The sequence below is a fragment of the Nannobrachium achirus genome (assembly GCF_963921795.1).
Source record: "Nannobrachium achirus genome assembly, chromosome: 11".
In the NCBI taxonomy this organism is placed as follows: domain Eukaryota; kingdom Metazoa; phylum Chordata; class Actinopteri; order Myctophiformes; family Myctophidae; genus Nannobrachium; species Nannobrachium achirus.
In genome coordinates, this window is record NC_137820.1 from 28,718,854 (window position 1) to 28,739,635 (window position 20,782).

The window sequence follows — 20,782 nt, forward strand, 5'->3', positions numbered from 1 at the left end:
TTTTCGGAAGGGGGGGCGGTCTGTAGCCTCATTTATGCCCCGCCGCACCGTGGTGTCGCGCTTCGAAAAATAGCAGACCTACAAGCTCACAAGGCGTCGCTTCCGCTACGCGTTGTGAGCTTGTAGGTCTGCTATTTTCGGAGACCAGGCATAATGCATGAAAGGAGGAGGTAACGGGGCTGCCGAGATGTGGGCGGAGCCTAGCTCTGGTCCAGACGCTCTGGCAGGCGGCTGGCTAAAAGACAATGCCAGGATTTCTCTACCCCTACGAGGGCTCAACTTCAGTCAAAATAAACAAAACTACTTCGTTACTCGCCTAATCAAAGGTAGTTTTGAGTTGGTGAAAGTCGATTCTCCGCGGTGGGAAACCTCTCGGCACCCCACCCACTCTGTAAAATACATTGTTTTTGTCATTAAATAAAACGCACCCACCAAGAGCGAGCGAGCCGGGAGCGAGCCGCCGCAGACACAAGAGTTATAATAAGAGACACAACCTGCGGTCGATTTGGATGCGTTTTATTTCATGACAAAAATAATGTAATTTACAGAGTGGGTTGGGAGCTGAGAGGTTTCCCACCGCGGAGAATAGACTTTCAACAACGCAAAACTACCTTTGGTTAGGTGAGTAGCGAAGTAGTTTTGTTTATTTTGAGTGAAGTTGAGCCCTTGTAGAGGTACAGAAATCCCGGTGTAGTCTTTTAACCTGCCGCCTGTCAGAGCGTCAGTGCAGCTCAGAGCTAGGTAGAGCAGTGGTGTCCGTGGGCCAATGAACGTGGGGGTTTCGCGAGTGGGCGGGAACAGCGGCAGTTGTGAACGCCCACACCAGGAGGAGGAGTCTGGCCCGTGTTTACATTTATATGAGAGCAGATGGCTTTTATTTACGTTTGCATAATTATTATTTATGGGAAACGTTTGCATTGTTGCAGAGGTGGACAAAGGCACTCAGATGTTTTACATGGGTAAAAGTAACAATAAATAGCACAATGCTGCAGGAATACTCTGTTACAAAGCATGTATTCAAAAGTAATTGAGTAGGCCTACACAAGGCGACAGAAATATACAGTAGCCTACTTAGTAAGTAGGCTATATTTTACTGCTATCAAACAAGTTACTTTAGCAAAGTAAACGTAATTTGTCTGAAACATTCGAATAGCCTAACATAGGGAATAATTGGTGAATTTAGGTTTTGTAAAAAAAATCGAACATTTCATTATAAAAGTGTACTTAAATACATGCAGACAGTGCTTTACACCAGCATTGTGTTGGATGGATAATACAAGAAAAGGACGTGTTGATAGGTGTCATTCAGTTTACAACAACAACAAAAAAGGGGGGGGGAGTGCTGCCATCTGTGACGGCACTGTCTATTGATAACCATCATAGACATACATTATGCAGGTGATGATAAGCTCTACTTTCCACCTCAAACAAGAGTGAGTAGATCATTATGTTGTAGGCCCATATTTGTTTCATTACAGTGACATCTAGTGGCAAACAAACACAGTTCGGGATTTAAACGGATATTACATGGGAACAACACGTCACGCAAAGCCACGACACTGGAGGTGTGGTGTGGATAAGAAGAACCGAAACGGAGTTTACCATTAGAAAGGAATGGGTGAATGCTGGGACAATGGGTGCGAAGGCCTACTCTTCTCTTCTGTCACTTTAAAATGTAGTCAGACTTGTTGTTAAAGGAGTAGTTCACCCCCAAAATGACTTTTTTTCTATTGATTACTCATGCCATGGAGAGTAGAGTTCAATAATATTTTTAGTTTTTTGTCACATTCCTAAGACATAAATGTGATAACAATAAATTTACCCCCATTCATTTCGGATGGTGACCCGTTTCGAAACGGGTCACCATCCGGAATCAATGGGGGTAAATTTACTCAAATTAAATTTTTGTCTTAGGAATGTGACAAAAACCAAAAAATATTATTGAACTCTACTCTCCATGGCATGAGTAATCAATAGAAAAAAAGTTTTTTTGGGGGTGAACTACTCCTTTAAGAGGCAGTTTTTCCCCCAGTAGCCTATGTTCATTTGGTTTTAGTTAGTGTTATTCTACATTCATGCCTGTTTAACTTTAATGTATAACAATTTGGCTCCCACAGTGTCAGTTTTCTCTCCAGTGTCGCCACCAATTCCGGTTGCCTGATACACAGTGCCCACTGCCCAGCCAGCCTCATCCTACTCTCTCTCTGCAAGCCAGTCTCATCCTACTCTCTCTGACCTTGTCTGTGACCCATGGGAGGCCCCTCGCTCTGGTCCAGTAACCTCGCCTCACCAGGCTTTCACTGGTCCAGTGCTGCTGATGCTCTGGACCAGAGCTAGGGAGGCCCCCAATAAGAGGTCCACAACATATCTGATGTGATCTGAAAGATTCTGGATAGTATAATATTATTAAAGAGTAAAGACAGTATAAATATGTAAACTTTCACAGGTTTAAAGGTGTAAAAACAGTGGGTGAATTGAGTACAAAAGGACCCCAATGTAAACAAGCCCTAGTGTTTTCTTGGGTTTACTTTGTATTCTATAGACGCATTTCTGGTCCACGTTACACTGATAAGAACTAGATGCGTGCGCAGGTCGGTACCAAAATTAGCCAATGAAACCAGCGCTCCCCAAAACAACAGGTTTGGGGATTGGTGGGAATTGATTAGGCCTACTGTGCATTTAGTCTCAATGTTTGTAAACAAGAAACAGGTCTATAGTAGACCTTATCTGAACTGTACTGTCTTGTGCTTTTCCTATCCGAACTGCTAATAAAGTATTCAATCACAATCAATCAATCAATCAATCAATCAATAAATCAATCAATCAACCAAATAAATTAGTTTTGGTGCAAGCTCCATGTGTTGGCTACTCATAAACCCTGTGGGCCATTAGCTAACATGATGATGGTATCATCCACACTCATGTTTGCCAGATAAGCAAATTGCAAGGTAGAAGAAAGATGGGGGAGGGGGTTTCAGGGTATGATGATGTGGGGGATGAGTGTGAATGACTGTGTGACTGACATGTGTGACTGTCTGTCCTGGGGAGTGGGGACCTTTCCTCAGGGGAACACAAAGGGGACACTGGGACACACACACACACACACACACACACACACACACACAGATGTGATTGGAGACACCTAGGCCGACAGACAAAGGCTCTTTTGTTACATCTTGTAACTTTACATATAGGCCTACTGAAGAGTCAAAGTCAAATTAATTCGGCTTCTTCAGACAGCAGGAGCTGCGGCTCCAGTCTCCAACAAGAAAAAGGTTCTTATTCGCAATTAAAGTAAGCGTGTCTTATCAGTTTATTCAGGAAATATGTATAATCGAATCCCAATACTTAATGTAATTACGGATTGCATTGTTGGAACTTTCACTTACACTTTTGTTCTCCTCTGATCATCTGACGCAGTCCTGATCCAAAGATCCAGTCCGTCGGGGCGTTCCTACCCAAATCTGTTGGATCCGAACTGAATGTGGAGTGGACCTTTAATTCACAATCTGTTTTGCATCAGTCAGTCACGACCAATTCCGTGTTGATTTTGCTCCGATTGCTTTATATGTTTTTTATGAGTAAATACACCGCTGGGAGGAAGGATCTCGTCTGTATTTGTTTGCTGTTTAAAGATTAACAGCAGTGCCAGTTCTTTGCTGGTCCCAGCTGTCTGTCAGAGCTAACATTCGCTTATCTTTCCTAGCTAAACTTGGCTAGCGTCAACGTTAGCATGGTGCTTCTGCTGTAGCGAGTAACGGTATCTCTGCTTGTAGTTTGATCTGATTTCTCTCTTCTCTGATCGCGTGGTAGCCAGCAACACGTTTTATTCTTTAACTTTTGACGAGGGGTACGTGGTGGGAGCCACTGTTCCTGAATCCTGAGCTAAAATCCTACTTTGAAGGGAGTAATTAAAAGGGTTAACTATACGTGGCCGTGGGGCAGCGTTAACAGTCCAGACAACAGACCCCACCTGCTGTAAGCCATCATGGACTTCGAAAACATCCTGTCCATCGCCTCCCAGAACCAGGGGCTGGAAGTACAGCAGGTGAGTAAAAAAAACGAATGCATAAAAGAAACGCTATGTGTTGTTTACTAGTTTAATGGGACGATTCTTCCTCGCTGGCTAGCTAGGGACTGCCCATAAGTCCGACATTAGCTGGGGACTGCCCATAAGCCCGACATCACAATCCCATTAGTACTACATCTCAATTGTCGTAAATTGGTTCGTTTTACTGAGGTTAGGATTAGGTTTAGGCATAAGCCTAGTAGCAGTCTCTAGGGTAACGGTCACCAGAGTCGGACTAATGGGACGGCACTGGCTAGCTAACGGTGGTGTAAAGTACTAAGTGTATTTTTACTCAAGTACATTTAGAATTCCAGACTTTTACTTGTATCAGAGTATTTACACATTGCAGGATTGATACTTTTACTTATGTAAAACATTTGAGTACCTTTTCGTTAACACCACTGGGCTAGGAGGGTGCTGCTAGCGTCCCACTGCTCCTTTCATGCAACAGTAACAGCTGATCCTCCCAGTCCCAGGGTTGGCTTTAAAAAAAGGGTTGAAGAACATGTGCGTGTGGTGGAATCCATTACCCTGGACTCCTGGAGTGGAGTCTGCACACAATGCTACAATTTGGATCAAGACTATCATAGTAGATAATGTATTTGATCGATTTTGACAATTTTATATTAAGTCAAAGTCAGGCTAAACTATATGAAATGAACAATGAATTGAACATGAATTGAAATGAACAGATTAAATGAATGAATTAAGTCAAAACCATGCAACAACTGATGACATATTATATCATTACTAGGTGGTAACGCTAAACGATGTGTCCAACTTAAATTATAGATTAAATAGCACACTATACTATTTCATTAACACATTGCCATACTATTCTATATTGTCACAAATAACGTCATCTTACTAGCCTATGTTGTCAAAGAAAAATACTAAATACTATACTACTAAGTATGAAATGTGTTATCATACTACCAGTATGACGCCCTGAGGCCGAAAAGCCTCTCCCTAGCCTCGCCCATATAGAACCTCACCCTCCGCTGTGGATCTGTTGTGCCCGTTGCGGAGGAATTCCTCCACCGTTTTCGTGACATTGTATCCAAAAAGTAAAGGTATTTCCATGCTCCCAGAATGTTATTTTCCGAACACCGGTACATCAAAAGTTTACGTTGGGGAAGACGGTTTAAATCGCTTATTTAGTCTCATTCAACCTGGAAAAGCCCCTGGCAGCAGGTGCCAGTGGTGGTTTGTCAACTAATGTTTCTCATTTACTAAACCTTTTCTTTTTCTTTTTATCACACAGCTGCAGAAAAGGTACAGCTTAGCAACTGGACCACCCAAAAAGGTCCCCCAGACAAAAGGCGTGAACTCTTCTGCTGTGCAAGCATTTCTAAAGAAACAAGAACTTCAAAACAAAAATAAAGGTAACCCTCAACTAAAAGCACTTCATTCAGCTAATCACACATACAGCATGGTAGGAAACATATCATGGAATGCTTCAGTTCTTATTTTAAAGGTAACGTCTCCAGCTTTCTGTTTTGTAAACAAGGATTCAAACTTGGCTCCCCTCTTGCTTGCATTTCCATTGACAAATGTTCACACACCCCCGCACTGTTATTGTCTGTAAGCTCTCAAAATGTAACGCTCAAATAAGTCCCCATTCTACCAAAGCAACAGTGAAAACTCCAAAATAGAGGCAATGTGTTTCTGCCGGTAAACACCACAACACTACTCCAGGGGCTGTTAACCGCTGGCATAGAATCATTTGATGTCTACAAAATGTATATATTAAGTTACATACCATGACTTTAATGTAATTGAGCGGGTACTTTTATTTCAGAAATGCAGAGGAAGAAAGCGAAGGAGGACCTTACAGCCAAGAGGGTCGAGTTGAAGTCGGACCGCAAGGCACGTGCAATGGCTTCCAGAACTAAGGACAATTTCCATGGCTACAACGGCATCCCAGTGGTAGAAGAGCCCAAGAAGAGGAGATCGAAAGAGCTCAAGAATGAGGATATGAACACGAGTAGGTCAGCAGATGATTATTACGATCCAGAGGATCCGGATGATCCGGACAACTATGAGTATGAGAAATCTGATTCTGAGCCTGAACCCGAGCCGGTGAGGCCAAGCAAATTCTCCAGCAGTAGTGGGACCAGCAGTAGTGGGAATAGCAAGAGCAAGCCCATCCCCAAGAAACCAGCTGGTCCACCGCCCTCCTTTGCGGAACTGCTCAAGCTGGCGGAGAAGAAACAGTTTGAGCCAGTTGAAATAAAAACCAAGGTCAAGGCCGAAGAAAGACTCCGCACGGCTGAGGAGATAAGGGAGATGGAGATGGAGCGCAGAGCCAAGGGGCTGCCGGTTATTAAAAGGGACTCAAGGCCAGAGAGAGAAAGAGATAGGGAAACCAAGTCCCAGTCTAGCTCAAGCTTGTCTAGAAAAGGAACTTTAGAGAAGTCACAGAAGAGCTTGTCGGAAAGGCCCACTTTGCCTAGTGGGTCAGGGAATAGACCAAAGCCAACGTTATCAAGTGATCGAGGCCAAAGTTCTTCTAAGCCTTCCCATAGTGACAGACCCAAACCCTCTAATAGTGACAGAGCCAAACCCTCTTCTAGTGACAGAGACCGACCCAAACCCTCCCCTAGTGACAGAGACCGACCCAAACCCTCCCCTAGTGACAGAGACAGACCCAAACCTTACCCTAGTGACAACAAAGACCGACAGAAACCCTCTTCTAGTGACAGAGACAGACCGAAGACCTCCCATAGTGACAAAGATAGACCCAGGTCAAGCTTGTCTAATTCTTCAGGTGCCTTAAGCAGTAAAGTCCCTTCCAAGGGAGCAAGTTCTCAGGTTCCACAAAAACATTCAGATCACAGGCCCTCATCCGGCCACAAGCCCAGCACCACAAGTGACCTTAACGCAAAGAAGGGGACGTCGTCATTACCTCAGGCAAGGCCCGGAGGTGTGCGGCCGCCTGGCACATCTTCGATGGGCCAAAGACCTCAGCAGGGGAGCTCCGGACAAGCAAGACCCAGTCAGGGAAGCACATTAAAGGGAGGATCCACAGGCGGAGGCCAAAAGCCTGTTAAGGGAGAACCATCAAGGCCTGGAAGTAGCTCTGTGGTGAAATCAGGCAATAATGGACAGGTGAGACCGACCAGTAATGGACAGATTAGACCGGGAAATAATGGACAAGTGAGACCGGGCAATAATGGACAAGTGAGATCGGGAAATAATGGACAGATGAGACCTGCCAATAACGGGCAGGTGAGACCGGCCAATAATGGACAGGTGAGACCGGCCAATAATGGGCAGGTTAGACCGGCCAATAATGGGCAGGTGAGAGCGCCGCCGAGTGGCACCCCAAAGCAAGGGAGCCAGCCTCAGGCAAGACCTGCGGGTGCACCCAGGCCTGGTGGAGGAGCAGTCAGGCCCCCGGGGAGCGGACCTAGTCGGCCAGGAAGTGGGGCACCTGGGAGGCCAGCTGGCATGATGGGGTCTGGACCAGGGAGACCCAAATGCACTGTAGTGTCTGAGACCATCTCAACAAGGGACTTAAGTGGATCAAGGGGTGCTCCCCCCCGGCCCGGCATGCAACAGAGGCCTGGGATGGCCCCTAGGCCAGGAATGGCACCCAGACCTATGATGAGACCACCAGGTAAGAACCAGAGACGCATTAACCGCCTGAGCCACCTACGTCTCAAACAGGCTTATGTTTTCATCTCTCACTGCTAGACAAGCTACAGTTTTCATTTCAATTGCATCTGAATCCATATCATTTCAGCTGATTACTGAATTGCATCCTATCTGAGAGGGTGTGAGATGTCATTGTAGTCTGTGATTCTACAGCTGTGGTTGGAAAAGGCTGAGCAGCATATTATTTAGCTTGGGGAAAGAGCTCACTGTAATACCGGGCGGAGTGTTTGTGTACCAGAACGATCGTGTGTGAATACTGAGCCAGCAGCACTCAACAGCCTTTGTCACTATTCTTGGGTCAGTTCCATGGAATGGCTGGACCAAGCTTCTGTGTTCAGATAAACAAAACAGATTTTCAGTATTTTGTCCCTGTCCATAATGTAAGGACTAAATGGACATCAACATAGATATCGTGTCATATTTGCTTTTCCTTGCTCCATAAACAAATCACACACTTCCCCTTCATGTATTCTGTTTAAACATTCACAGGTGACAAAGTAGGTTAATTGCCACTGCTGAAAGTATTTTATTTTCCTCCCAGGAACAGCGCTCCCACCAATCACCTCCGCGTACAAGAGGCAGTTGGGGGACGAAGAGGACGAAGATGAATATGACTCAGAGATGGAAGATTTCATTGATGACGAAGATGGCGATCCGGATGAAGTCTCTAGACACATCAAGGAGATCTTCGGCTATGATCGCAACAGGTACCCGATACCACAGTACTGCCTGTGACACTCTTAATTTACACAAGGTTAACATTTTTAATATGAAGTGGATTACAGATCAACCAATAACTCATACAAATGATTGGCTGTGTCATCCTCTTTACCACAGATACAAGGATGAGAGTGACTATGCACTGAAATTCATGGAGAGCAGCTGGAGAGACCAACAGAAAGAAGAGGCCAGAAGGTAAATGCTCTATCATTACATTATTATTATTATAGTTTGTTGTTGGCATGCTCGTTTCAACGCACGCGCCCATGGGTGGGGAAAAAAGCTGACCAATCCAGGTCTGGATTGGTCAGCTTTTTTCCCCACTCTACGAGCAGGAGGACAAAACGGCAATTGTCGCTGAACCAAGCGAGGCTTATTATAGTCAATCGTTAAATGAAAGTAACATTGAAAGGACAGTGAATAAATCAATATGGAGTAACTCTTGACAGCCATCCATGCCAAGAATTACCGTTGTGCTCGAAATTATTCAACCCTCTCTGAAAATTAGGTTTATTATTGTAGCCACTGATCCTTTGACTTAGAACTTGTGAACTATGCTCAAAACCACACTTTCTGGAACATTCAGTGTCTTTGCAATTGTTTTATATCCTTTTCCTTTTTTTTTTACAAAGCAATAATCTCTTCTCTTAACTTTTCTAACCATTCCTTAGACTTAGCCATGTTTCTAACTGCTCTAATCACAATCAACACGTCAGCAAACTTCTAGTCTGGCCAGGTTGCACATCTGATGCAACTGTTTAAGCCCATGATTAGTCGATTGCAGTTGAAACAGATGTTTTCAGGTGTAATTTGTGTGTGTGTGTGTGTGTGTGTGTGTGTGTGTGTGTGTGTGTGTGTGTGTGTGTGTGTGTGTGTGTGTGTGTGTGTGTGTGTGTGTGTGTGTGTGTGTGTGTGTGTGTGTGTGTGTGTGTGTGTGTGTGTGTGTGTATATAAGTGTATATATGTATAATTATATTATATTAAAAAATATATATTTATATATTTCTTTTGTTGAGCTATTTACTTTGTTCTTGTATGATTTATTTATTTCGTTCAGTTGACAGTTCGTGAATTTAGACAATAAACCAGATTTGCAGAGCGGGGTTGAATAATTTTATACGGTATAACGAGTAACGACATTTATAAATCTATCATAAAACAATCTAATTCAAGTGCAGTCCACATCACAACGATAACGATGGGATCTCTTTCATGGATAGAAACACTGATAGCTGACATCAAAATCCGTCAGAAGGGGCGTCACGTTCAACATGTTTACAGAACGTTATCGTTCATCGATGTGGACAGCCCTTTAGACTCGTATCACATGACATGTTCTGATTCTCTTTGTGTGTGTGTGTCCACATTTAGCCTGAAGATGGCCGTGAGAGAAGATTTGGAGGAGGAGAAGCGGGATTTGGAAGATATGAAGAGGGCAGCCAAGAGGAGAAAAATCTGACGTTCCTTTTATCCGTGAAATGAACTGAGAAAAACCCCTGGAGTCTCTGGGCGGGTGCCAGCTTACCTGCTTGGAAGGCCAACCACTGTGTCCACTTTAGTGTGTCTTTAGTTTGCTTTGTGCTTCTCTCAGATTACATTTGGTTAACGAGGAGCATATCCTTGTAGTCGGGTAGAAACCTTGTCCAAAACCGTTCGTTTTGTATTTATCATTTTAAAAATGATTTAAACTGGTGAAAACAGACGATCTACAAGCACACAACACCTCGCACCGCGAGGCATTGTGTGCTTGTAGATCTGCCATTTTTACTACTTTCGTGCAACGACCCTGTATGATGAAGCAGGGCTTTGCGGGGAAAAAAACGTACAAATTTGAAACTTGGAGATACGAGGATTCTGCCCGACAGTGACGATATCCAGTATCTGACAGTGGAAGAAGAGAAGAGTTAATGGCAATCAAAAAGAATTATAACTGACATCTGACTTACATGACATCATTTTATGAAAATATGCAGGATACAATTCTCTTTCTTTTTCTCACGTTACACTATTTATTTCCCTCAAGGTTTGCAAAATCAAGACACAAAGTGGACTACACTAGACAGAAATATTTGTATACAAAATTGTAATAACCACATAAAAGGAGTTGACAATGTGCCATTTTGTGAACCAAACCATTTCATACGTTTCAAAATCATGCAAAACAGGATGGCGTCACTCTTCATTTTATTTTTTAATTTAATCATGGATAATTTAATGATGGAAGAATCATGGACATATAATGTGTTGTAATATATATATTTTTTTCCCCTTTAAAAGGTTTTGACAGAACTGAATGGCTAATGGCTGTTATTTACTTGTGGTATTTTTTCCTATTGGTCAAAGTGTGACAATCCCATTGTTAAGGTGCAATCAAACGGACACTAACCTGCTCAACAACACAGAAATAAGTGTGATTTGATTAATGGTTAAAGCCAACATGTAGCAATAAATGGCGTGGATCATGCATGATGTGTATCATATTTACTTCAGTGAATAATAATGTAACCTTTCAAACTTTTCCATGCCAAGGACCCTCAATAAGTGCTTGTAGATCGGCTATTCTTGCTGTTTTTGAAGAACCTTGACAAAATAGCGTCATTAGATTGAAAATGGATTTGAATGATATTGAATTGAGTTATTACATTTCCATGTTTTATGTACATTTCTTATGTACCCTGTTGCTAGTGAAACCCGCTGATTTGCTATTTTCACTACTTCTTAAACATTTGTTTTCTAATTTATGGAATTTCTTTGATTTCTCTTTAATTTCTTCATGAAATTACTGGGGAAAAAATCATGAAAACTTTGCTTTTTTGGGAATGTTTTTTGAAAATGTTTTTAAACAATTAAAAACTAAATTTAAACAAATAAATAAAGGGACCCATAAAAATGTGTCTGCGACCCAAAACACTGTCAGGACCCAGACCCAGTGTTTTAGTGTTTTATATAATGATTATATTTTTTAAATGTAATTTCCCTGTCCATTCCCGCCCCCTGGCGGCCACCACTTACTTTGAAAACAGCTGTAACTATGCTATGAGGTGGGGTTCTCTTCATGTCAGAGGCGTCAATTGGGTATGGCAAGCTATGGCAGCTGCCATACCTCGGCTACAGGGGGAAATGATAAAATTTACTTTTCATCGTGCCTGTTGCTAAGGTGACACCAGTCATGTTGCCATACCTTAGCTTTTTCTGAACTGACGCCACTGCTTCATGTTTTTTTCCCCTCTCGGCTTGCCGTATCTCGAGATGGTTGTGAGGAAGTGTCATAGTTGGAAACCACGCCTCCTTGTCAACAAAGTTTGCGGAAGCTGTGTTATTGTGTACTAGTGACCAGTGTGTGATTCTGTCAGTCAACCCACAGAGGAGAGAGATATTCATCATATTAGTTCCATAGATGGACCTGAGCTCGGAGACCACACAGAAGATACTGTCAAAGGTTTGTTATTTATCTAAGAGCTATTATTTGAAATGAAAACTACAGTTAAAGTTAAAAATGTCATCCATTCATGACCTGTCCTGGTAGATGGTATTGTGTCTGGTTTAGTTATGGTTTCAACGCCTCTATGTTCAAATGCCTGTAACAGGTTGGACCAGCCTGTCAATATAGCTGACATTCTGGTTTCATGGACATAATAGGACTAAAGCAAAAAGTGTGTACACAATTTGCCTTGGGCTGGTCTGCGTGAAGTTTCAATGAACTTATTAGCCTTGATATAAGACTGTCATATTATGTTATATAATGAAATTCTTCCTTATATAAAACGAGAGAGGGCGAGATCATTTCGCTCCTACTGGATAAAACATTCCTTGGAAGTGATGTTTTTGTGCCAGGCATTGAAACTCCTCATTTAGCTCACTTGTAGATCTGCTATTTTTGAATAGCCATTAGCCAACATATAAATGGATAAATGATGATTGTGATGCATTGTTAACTACTTTTCCTGGGGACCCCCTGGAGCCCAAGGACCCCACTTTGAGAACCAGTGAACTAGAAGATGTACATTGATAATTGCTTCATCAGGGTTCTTTCATTTTCTCTCTGGGAGACTACAGAGAGTCTTCTTTATGCAGGCATTTATGAATAGATGGTGTTAAATATTTCCAAGACAATCTGGATCTAGATACATGTTGGGCAAGAATCCTCACTTAAAACTGTCCATTGGCAACACAAATTGAACAAGTGAACACAATAAAACTTCTGGGAGTAACTATTGATAGCGCAATATCTTGGGTCTAAACATAATATTGTCATCAAAATGAGAAGAGGAATCAGTAGACTAGGAAGCGTTCTGCTTTCATCAATCCCTCTGTAATGAAATCATTTATTAATAACGCACTATAAAAGTGAAGCTGATACTGAGAGCTGGTAATCTCCTGAAACTGGCAACCTACCTGAAAATGTATGTTCTGTTTATTAAATAGCAGGAGAAACGGGTAGACTCCTGAACTCTATATAGCATGATTACGATCACGCCATGAGTACTCTCCCTGAGTTACAAATTGATAAAAATGAAGGTTTTGCTTTGACATACAGAATGGTCAGGATTGACAATATGTATGAATGTTATCGATTGATCAACAGTTCTCAACAGTTAACATTGCTTAATTTTCCCCCCTATTTTTGTGATATCAGTACAAATTCCACGATGTTGCCATTGAGGAGCTGCAGAAGATACATCGTATATACCCTGGGATGAAACCAAAGACTGGCACATATAGTAAGGCTTCTTCAATAAACATAACATGACAGCTACTTTGTTGTTAGTGATTTTAAATCAGGGTATTAATATCAATATTTGTTTAGACCTAGGTTAACTGACAGAACAGGTCAAAGTCTGTTCTCTACACAGTAACATCTTCAGTGTTCATTTATGGATCCTTATGGGTCCATTTGGTTCCATTCGTACTCTCTCAGGGTTAAAAGGACACCCCAAACTTTACGGTTGAATTTCCCTGAGACCTAATTACGCTCATCGCCCATTTCAGCTTTCAGTGACGGCTCTCAAAAGGATCTCCTGAGGTTGATAGGTAACATCCCTGTCAAATATGAAGGTAAGACATGCACTGTCCATGCATGACAGGTGACTGATACCAGTCACTATCTATAACTCAATATTAACCAGTGACTTCAGCGTGATAAAGACTCCGCTATCGTGTCAGGGTCTGATAATCACCCTGTCAGGGTTTATTTCTCAATAATGACCTGTTTGTCTCCCTGCTCTTCTATTGAGACATTTAGATCAGGTCAAAGGCACAGGATCTGACAAAAAGTTTGACCTCAAGTTTCAAATCAATTTATCCCCCAAGGTCTTTCTCCTGGGTAGAAGAAGAAAGTTGCATAGTGCAGCTTTACATAACACTTAACCCGTCTCTTCAGCTCTTTAATAAACAGAAAACAATTAGGAAGGTCATCAATTTTATAAATTTAGGAGAGAGTACCCATCAGCTTCCATTTTATAGTTTGCCAGTTCCAGCTTTGTCTGTTAATGTTTGGGTTTTTGTTTCATCACTTCAAATTACACTTTAGAAAAAGTTTCTATCCTGTATGAGTTTGCTCTCCTGATGAAATTGGTACTATATTCTGTCCTGAACATGCATTTTCTGTTTAACAAAGAGCTAGAGAGATGTTACTGAACAAACACTTTAGCAATGATTGCTATGGGAATAAAGAGCTATTTAACACTTTGTTACAAAATATTACTATTTCCCCCTGAAGTCTTCAATGGATGGTGCTACATCAAGAGAAAATGGGAAGGAGTGTGCGTTCGAATTCACAGACAACGCATGGTGTGACTAGCATTGAAACCTAGGAGACTGTTGTCTTCTAAGATTTCTAATCTTTTATTCATTGATTCAAAGCGATCAGTATTAAGCCCTTAGTGTATTTTCATCATGAAACAGGCCGCTCCTACAACCTTCCCATTCAGCTGTGGTTAATGGACTCGTTCCCCTTCACGCCTCCCATATGCCTGCTGAGACCCACCGCCAACATGGTCATCAGGGAGGGCCGGCACGTCGACGCAGGAGGACGGATATATTTGCCCGAGCTACACAACTGGGACCATGTAAGACCTTGTGTTCTTCTGAGTCAGGGGTTCTCAAACTGTTTTAGGCCGTGACCGCCAAAATAAACATATATGAACTGGGGACCCCCACCCTGACAAGCACTTGGAATTGTAGGTATTACATTTAATTTGAGGCAAAGAAGGAGTCTTTGACCGATCTTTGCCTCATGTTATTATTGAGCCGTGCACCATAAAGACTTCATTTAATTTAGAGTGTTGTGGGCTTTCTGCTCTGTTGCAGTCTCTGTCTCTACTAAATACTAATTTAATGTGACTCGGTTCCACAGATAAATATTGTGAAAATAGCAGATCTACATGCTCACAACGCCACACCTCTTGCTTACATCATATTTGACAGTTTGGCCAGTTTGGTATTAAAACGGTCCTAAGTCCTTTAATTGTTACTTTATAAATGTGCAGATACCCTGTACACACTTATCTAGGTTTGGTAGGTTGAGTGAGACATTTGTTTTACATTAAGCTAATCATCTGGCGACCCCACAAAATAATGTTCCCCAAGTTTGAGAACAAACAGTGTTTGTTTCTAAGGGGCCCGGCAGCATTGTATTCTTTTCACGGTTTGTCTGTCTCTCACATCCCTGTCGGCAGCCTAAGACGTCTGTTGTTGGTCTACTATCTGAGATGATCTCCAAGTTTGAGGAGGAGCCACCGCTGTCCTCAAAGACCACCGGAGACACCAAGGATCCCCATGAGCTGCTGGCCTTTGTGTCCAACCTCCAGATCAACCAAGGTGTGTCATTTTTCAGGCCAAGGACCCCTTAGCTGAGAGAGAGATGAAGCAGTGTCCCCCACTACATATTACAATTCTCCAGAGGTTTCTTAGACAGCTTAGACTTGTTTGACAGCACTGTCATTATGTTGGAGCAATGTGTATTTTCAGACATTTAACCTCTTGAACCGTCAAATACTTTAGTCTGCTCGTCTTTTCCCTCTACAAACCTCTTTGCCAAGAATAGCTGATCTACAAGCTTACAACGAGGCGTTGTAAGCTTGTAGATCTGCTATTTTTGGCTAATGTTCCACTCAGAATAGGCTAGGGTTCAAGTGGTTAATGTAAGATTTGGCGGCCCCCCTGTAGTAACTCTGAGGACCCCCTAGGGGTCCCGGACCCCCTGTTGAAGACCCCTGATTTAACTCTTGAGTACAAATGGAACTATTTGTACAAAAAACAAACAATGGATAACAACACCATAAAGCTATGATGGCATGTCACTAATCGAATGGCAGTTGCAGGTGGTGTTCGACATCATGATCAGCCAATCAACAAAGTCTCAGTTATCGGGGGAGGAGACTTGGGAATGGCGACAGTTATGAGCATTTTGGCCAAGGTAAATCCTGGTTTGTATTGTCTCCCCGGTGTTTAATCTAAAAAACGCTGAAATTCCTTGGTGTAACAGTCAACTTTCTTCTTTCACGTTGTCTGTAACTGCGATCTAGGGCAAAGTGGATAAACTTGTTTTCATCGACGTAGCAGAGAGTTCAACCAAAGGTGGCAGCATGGACCTGGAGATTTTCAATTTGCCCAAGGTTGAGGTATCCAAAGGTACAGTATGTCTTGTTTCTATATGCACCAAGGATGTGGAACCTACTCCCACTACATATTAGACTGGCATCCTCGGTTTGACGACTTTAAGAGGCAGCTAAAAACCCACTTTTATGACCTTGCTTTTAACTGACCAAATATTTAACTACTTTCTTTTATTTTTTAACTTCTTACAATGTCTTAAACCAGGGGTCTTCAACAGAGGGTCCGGGACCCCTAGGGGGTCCTCCAAATCTTTGAGTGATAAAAAGTTTTTTTCTCCTTTTTTATATTAACCACTTGAACCCTAGTATATATTCTGAGAACTTTAGCCAAACATAGCAGATCTACAAGCTCACAGCGCAAGGCGTTGTGAGATCTGCTATTTTCGGCAAAGAGCTTTGGTGTAGAGGGGGAAAAGAGCAGACTAAGTACAGAGTGAAAGGTCAAGTTTATTAAGTATTGACTGTTTAAGTGGTTAAATATCTGAAAACACAAATTGACATGAATCCAAAATACACTGATGATTGTGCTGTCAAACAATGAAACTAAATGGAATCTATGTTAAGGTTGCTTCATCTCTCTCTCAGCTAAGGGGTCCTTGGCCTGAAAAAGTTGAAGACCCCTGTCTTAATTATTATTATTATACCAACACCAAAGACAAGTAAAAAAAGACGTATGGAAGGAAGTATCATTGCACAACATGGACGCGCGTCACTCCTGTGGGCCATTCAAAATAAGGGAAATCTATGAAAATCCCTGGCAGTGGCCGCCATCTAGTTGTGCAAAGTAGCTTAGTATGTACTGTATGCACTATGTTGTCATTGTATTTTAACTGCAGATACTGTATGTATGTGTCTATAACACATTTACCCATCCTAATTCTATACTGTCCTATCCTATTCCTCAAACTATAGCAGACCTATGTCTTGTCCTTTGTCCGAAACCACAACCAAAACAAACTGCCTCAGATTGGGATATTCTTGTTTGTAGATTTCTTTTTGTCTAATTCCCATAGACTGTGTTAACACACTGTTTGTTCTCTTCTAGATCTGTCTGCCTCGGCGGGTTCCAGGGTAGTGGTGGTGACGGCCAACGCGTGGAGCAATGAGCAGTCGTATGTGAGCGTGGTCCAGACTAACGTAGACATGTTCCGTGGGATCATCCCTGGCCTGATGAGACTCAACCCCAACGCTGTGCTGCTAATCGCCTCACAGCCAGGTCACAACACAGCATAATGCAACACAACACATTTTATAAAACCTTCCAAAACATAAAAAAAAAATAGTGAAAATAGCTCTAATCTGCAGTTTTCGATATTTTAACCTGTTTGGTGCCAACCCCGAGTTTCCCGAGTTTGTATTGGTACCCCCCCTGTGCCAAACTTTTTTTTTTTTTTTTCAAAAATGTTTTTTGGACCTCAAAAAATGTATTGGGCATGATCGCGATCGTGAAATTGGCATGTTTAACCCCCATACCAACCCCATCTTTCAAACATGGCATCCATGTTTGTTTACATTTGAAGAAAACATAATGGCTGCTATCTCATGAATGCCTGAACACACACACTACACACTACTCACTGTTTTGTCTCTTTGTGGTTCCAGTGGATGTGATGACCCATGTGGCCTGGAGACAGAGCGGTCTGCCCCCGTCCAGGGTGCTGGGTGCAGGCTGTAACCTGGATTCAGAGCGCCTCTGTCGCGTTCTGGACATCAACCTGAACACACACAAACAGGCCTGGGTCATAGGAGAGCTGTCGGACAACAAAGGTGAGGACAGTGAGGGTAATCCCATGTCACTGTGCTTAAATGAGTATTGGACATTCTTTATCTTTCATTTTATTTCACTTTTATTTGATTGTTTTATTCTGTATTACACAAGGATGACCATTAGTTCCTCTTTCTCTCCAAATCTCATGACTGCCATGACTCATAATGGTTTCACCGGTCTGCTTATTTCTTTGTGTTCAAGTTGCTGTGATGAGTAACATTGGCATTGGGCTGAGCCAGCGTCCAGAGATCGCTCCATCCTCCAGCATATCCAAGCCACTGTTAGATAGGTAAAGACGACAAACAGTGTCACATTTGCACGAGCAACTTGAGCTTGACTTGTTGACTTTTTCGTTAATGCCCTATTGGACATACAGTTGTCATGGATCTTGAGTTATTGGTTCATTTTATTCATCAAATCATACATGGTCATAAAATGAATAGCATAGGCCTTTAGTACACAAAAAAAAACATCCATTTACTGTTAGTGATCAGGGGTTGCACTACTTGCTGTTGACACAGTGTATCCTTGCCTTTAGGGGGATGGAAATGACGAAGAGTCGAGGCCAGCGTTCGTGGTCCGTGGGTCTGTCCATTGCTGACATCGTTTGCAGTATACTGACAGATAGCAGGAAGGCACATTCTGTATCCACACTGGCTCAGGTATCAACCATTCAGTAAAACACTCATCACTTTATTGTCATAACCTTATATTTCAACCAGCACATCCCTGTTTCAAGGTTATAGTTTTGCATTTTTTAAGGGTTCGTTTTAGTTACATTTTGATTAGTTCTAGTGTGGTTTGTTTTATTGCAATATGGGGTATTTGTCTGGGGCGAGATACACAACAACATTGGAAGCTACTAGAGTCATAACCATCCAAAATTCTAGGATTATATTAATTTGTTTGTAAACAGAAACACACAATACATTTTTTATAAGGCCTTGTTTTTATTTTATTTCAGTTAAATACAATATTTTTTTTAGTTTTACTATTACTATTTAGTTTTTTACTATTAAAGTTTTAACTATTAAAACCTTGCCCTGTTTAACCTACCGACAGTGGTACGTACGTGTACCAGTATTGTGAGCTGAAGTTCATCCCCTGGTGGATCACATTCATTAACTGTGCGTTGATGTTTCTTTGTGGCTCCAGGGCTGGGGTGGCATCGGTGCAGAGGTGTTCCTCAGCATCCCCTGCATCCTGGGAGCCAACGGCTCCACGCGTCTGGCCGGAGTGTCTCTAGGACCTGAAGAAGACACCAAGCTGAGGGACAGTGTCACCTCGCTCTCTGACACCATGGCTCAGCTCAGAATATGATCACATTCCGTGCATCTCAACCAGTGGTTTTCAAACTCTGTAATTTCAAGGACCCCTCATATCAGTTTGTTGTGCAAGATAGTTCACCCTCAAAATGACTTTCCTAAGTCAATAATTTGAGGAGATTCTTTGTGTCTCCGTAGGGAACAAAGCAGGCTCTTTGTGTCTCCATAGGGAACCACTGCTGCCTGCTGGTCATCAAATTATTGGCTTAGGAATGCGACCAAAAAATATCCATTAATTTAAGTCTGCATGGGGTGTGTAATCAATAGAAAAACTTTTTGGGGGGGCAGACCCCCATGATTCAGGGAGCGTACAATTACGGGTCCGTTTTGGTTCCATTTGTACAATCTCAGAGTTAAAGACAATCATTTAGCTGGGAATCCCCCCTCAAGGACCCTTGGGGGTCCCTGGACCCCACTTTGAAAACCACGGATCTGAGCTTACGAACGTAATGCCAGTTCTAAGTTCTCTCATGAACGCATGATGAGCATTAGGACTTGAAGCTGATCAGCAAGATCACAATGCGTTATCACCTTATCATAGCAACACATTGTGATCTTGTCGATTGACTATTTTCTGCGCTAGTCTGCCGCGACATTGAATGAAGTGTAACAAACACAGCCATTATTTTTGCTGAAGTTGAAAGCCAACATGGCAACCTACAAAGCACGGGACAATGCCATTTGTGCCTTCAGCAATGATGACATCGTTCATGATCAGAGTCCCTCCCATCTTAGATGAACTATTAACTAAGTTAATAAGTTAAGTTTGTTGATGCTACTAAAATATGAAAACAAATTAGTCACGATTTTTCTTTTTGCCAAAGCCTCCATATTTATATAATCATATCGTATGGGTTTAATGCGCACTGTAGTAATACCAGGGTATTATTTATTCTTATACATTTTAAGATATTGAAATGACGGACCCACATTGTTTACTTACTTGTTCACTTCCTGTTGCCAACGAATAATAATAACTTTTCACTGGGTTTTAATAAAATTGATCACAATTACATTATGAATTATAATATGAACTGAAGCTTGAATGTTTTTATTTGTCACCATATGCTAGCGTTTCGCTGTTACTACGTATCATCTGTTCGACACCCAACTCTAACCCTTACCCTAAACCTAACCTCCGTGGGGTGAGTCGCTAACCCTCCCGACGCTCCTTTGTCGAAATGACGGTCGTTCGAAATAGCGAGATTTCCCCCATACGCTACAGGGTTGTGGTGGTAAAGCATCCAGTGTTGTATATTGTATTGTTGGTGGTGTACAGCTTAAATTGAATTGCCTTATCTAACTGCTTAGTGCCATTTCCACTCTTAAACTGCTGTATGACTTTAAGTGCCTTCATCTTTAAATTGTGTTTGCTATTATGTACTGTAAACCCTTTTTATATATATATTGTATAAAAAATATAATTATTAAACATGCCGGAAATGAAGTTATGTAACCTATGTTGAAGTGCAATAAAGACCTAACAGAAGAAATAGAACACATGTTTTCACATCTTCTTTCTTTTTTATAAAACTCAAATGGTTGCATGCGTTCACAAGCATCATTCTGAGGCCTAGACCAGTGATTCTCAACCTGTGGGTCATGAGGATACTGCAGGTGGTCC

At 42.0% G+C, this 20,782-nt stretch overlaps 2 protein-coding genes across 2 annotated transcripts; both read left to right on the plus strand.

The window, feature by feature from the left end:
• The first annotated feature begins 3,528 nt into the window (after positions 1–3,528).
• On the plus strand, positions 3,529–11,000 carry spty2d1 (SPT2 chromatin protein domain containing 1). Its single transcript, XM_080736481.1, has 6 exons — positions 3,529–4,048; positions 5,334–5,454; positions 5,871–7,691; positions 8,271–8,436; positions 8,567–8,644; positions 9,821–11,000. Exons 1-6 carry the CDS (start codon positions 3,989–3,991, stop codon positions 9,906–9,908), a joined length of 2,334 nt encoding a protein of 777 aa, XP_080592607.1. The 5' UTR covers positions 3,529–3,988; the 3' UTR covers positions 9,909–11,000.
• Positions 11,001–11,787: 787 nt separating this feature from the next.
• On the plus strand, positions 11,788–20,500 carry uevld (UEV and lactate/malate dehyrogenase domains). The gene is made up of 12 exons (XM_080736544.1): positions 11,788–11,888; positions 13,086–13,170; positions 13,439–13,504; positions 14,354–14,517; positions 15,127–15,268; positions 15,772–15,866; positions 15,976–16,081; positions 17,111–17,281; positions 17,668–17,832; positions 18,035–18,122; positions 18,372–18,495; positions 18,989–20,500. Exons 1-12 carry the CDS (start codon positions 11,847–11,849, stop codon positions 19,151–19,153), a joined length of 1,413 nt encoding a protein of 470 aa, XP_080592670.1. The 5' UTR covers positions 11,788–11,846; the 3' UTR covers positions 19,154–20,500.
• The last annotated feature ends 282 nt before the right edge of the window (positions 20,501–20,782 follow it).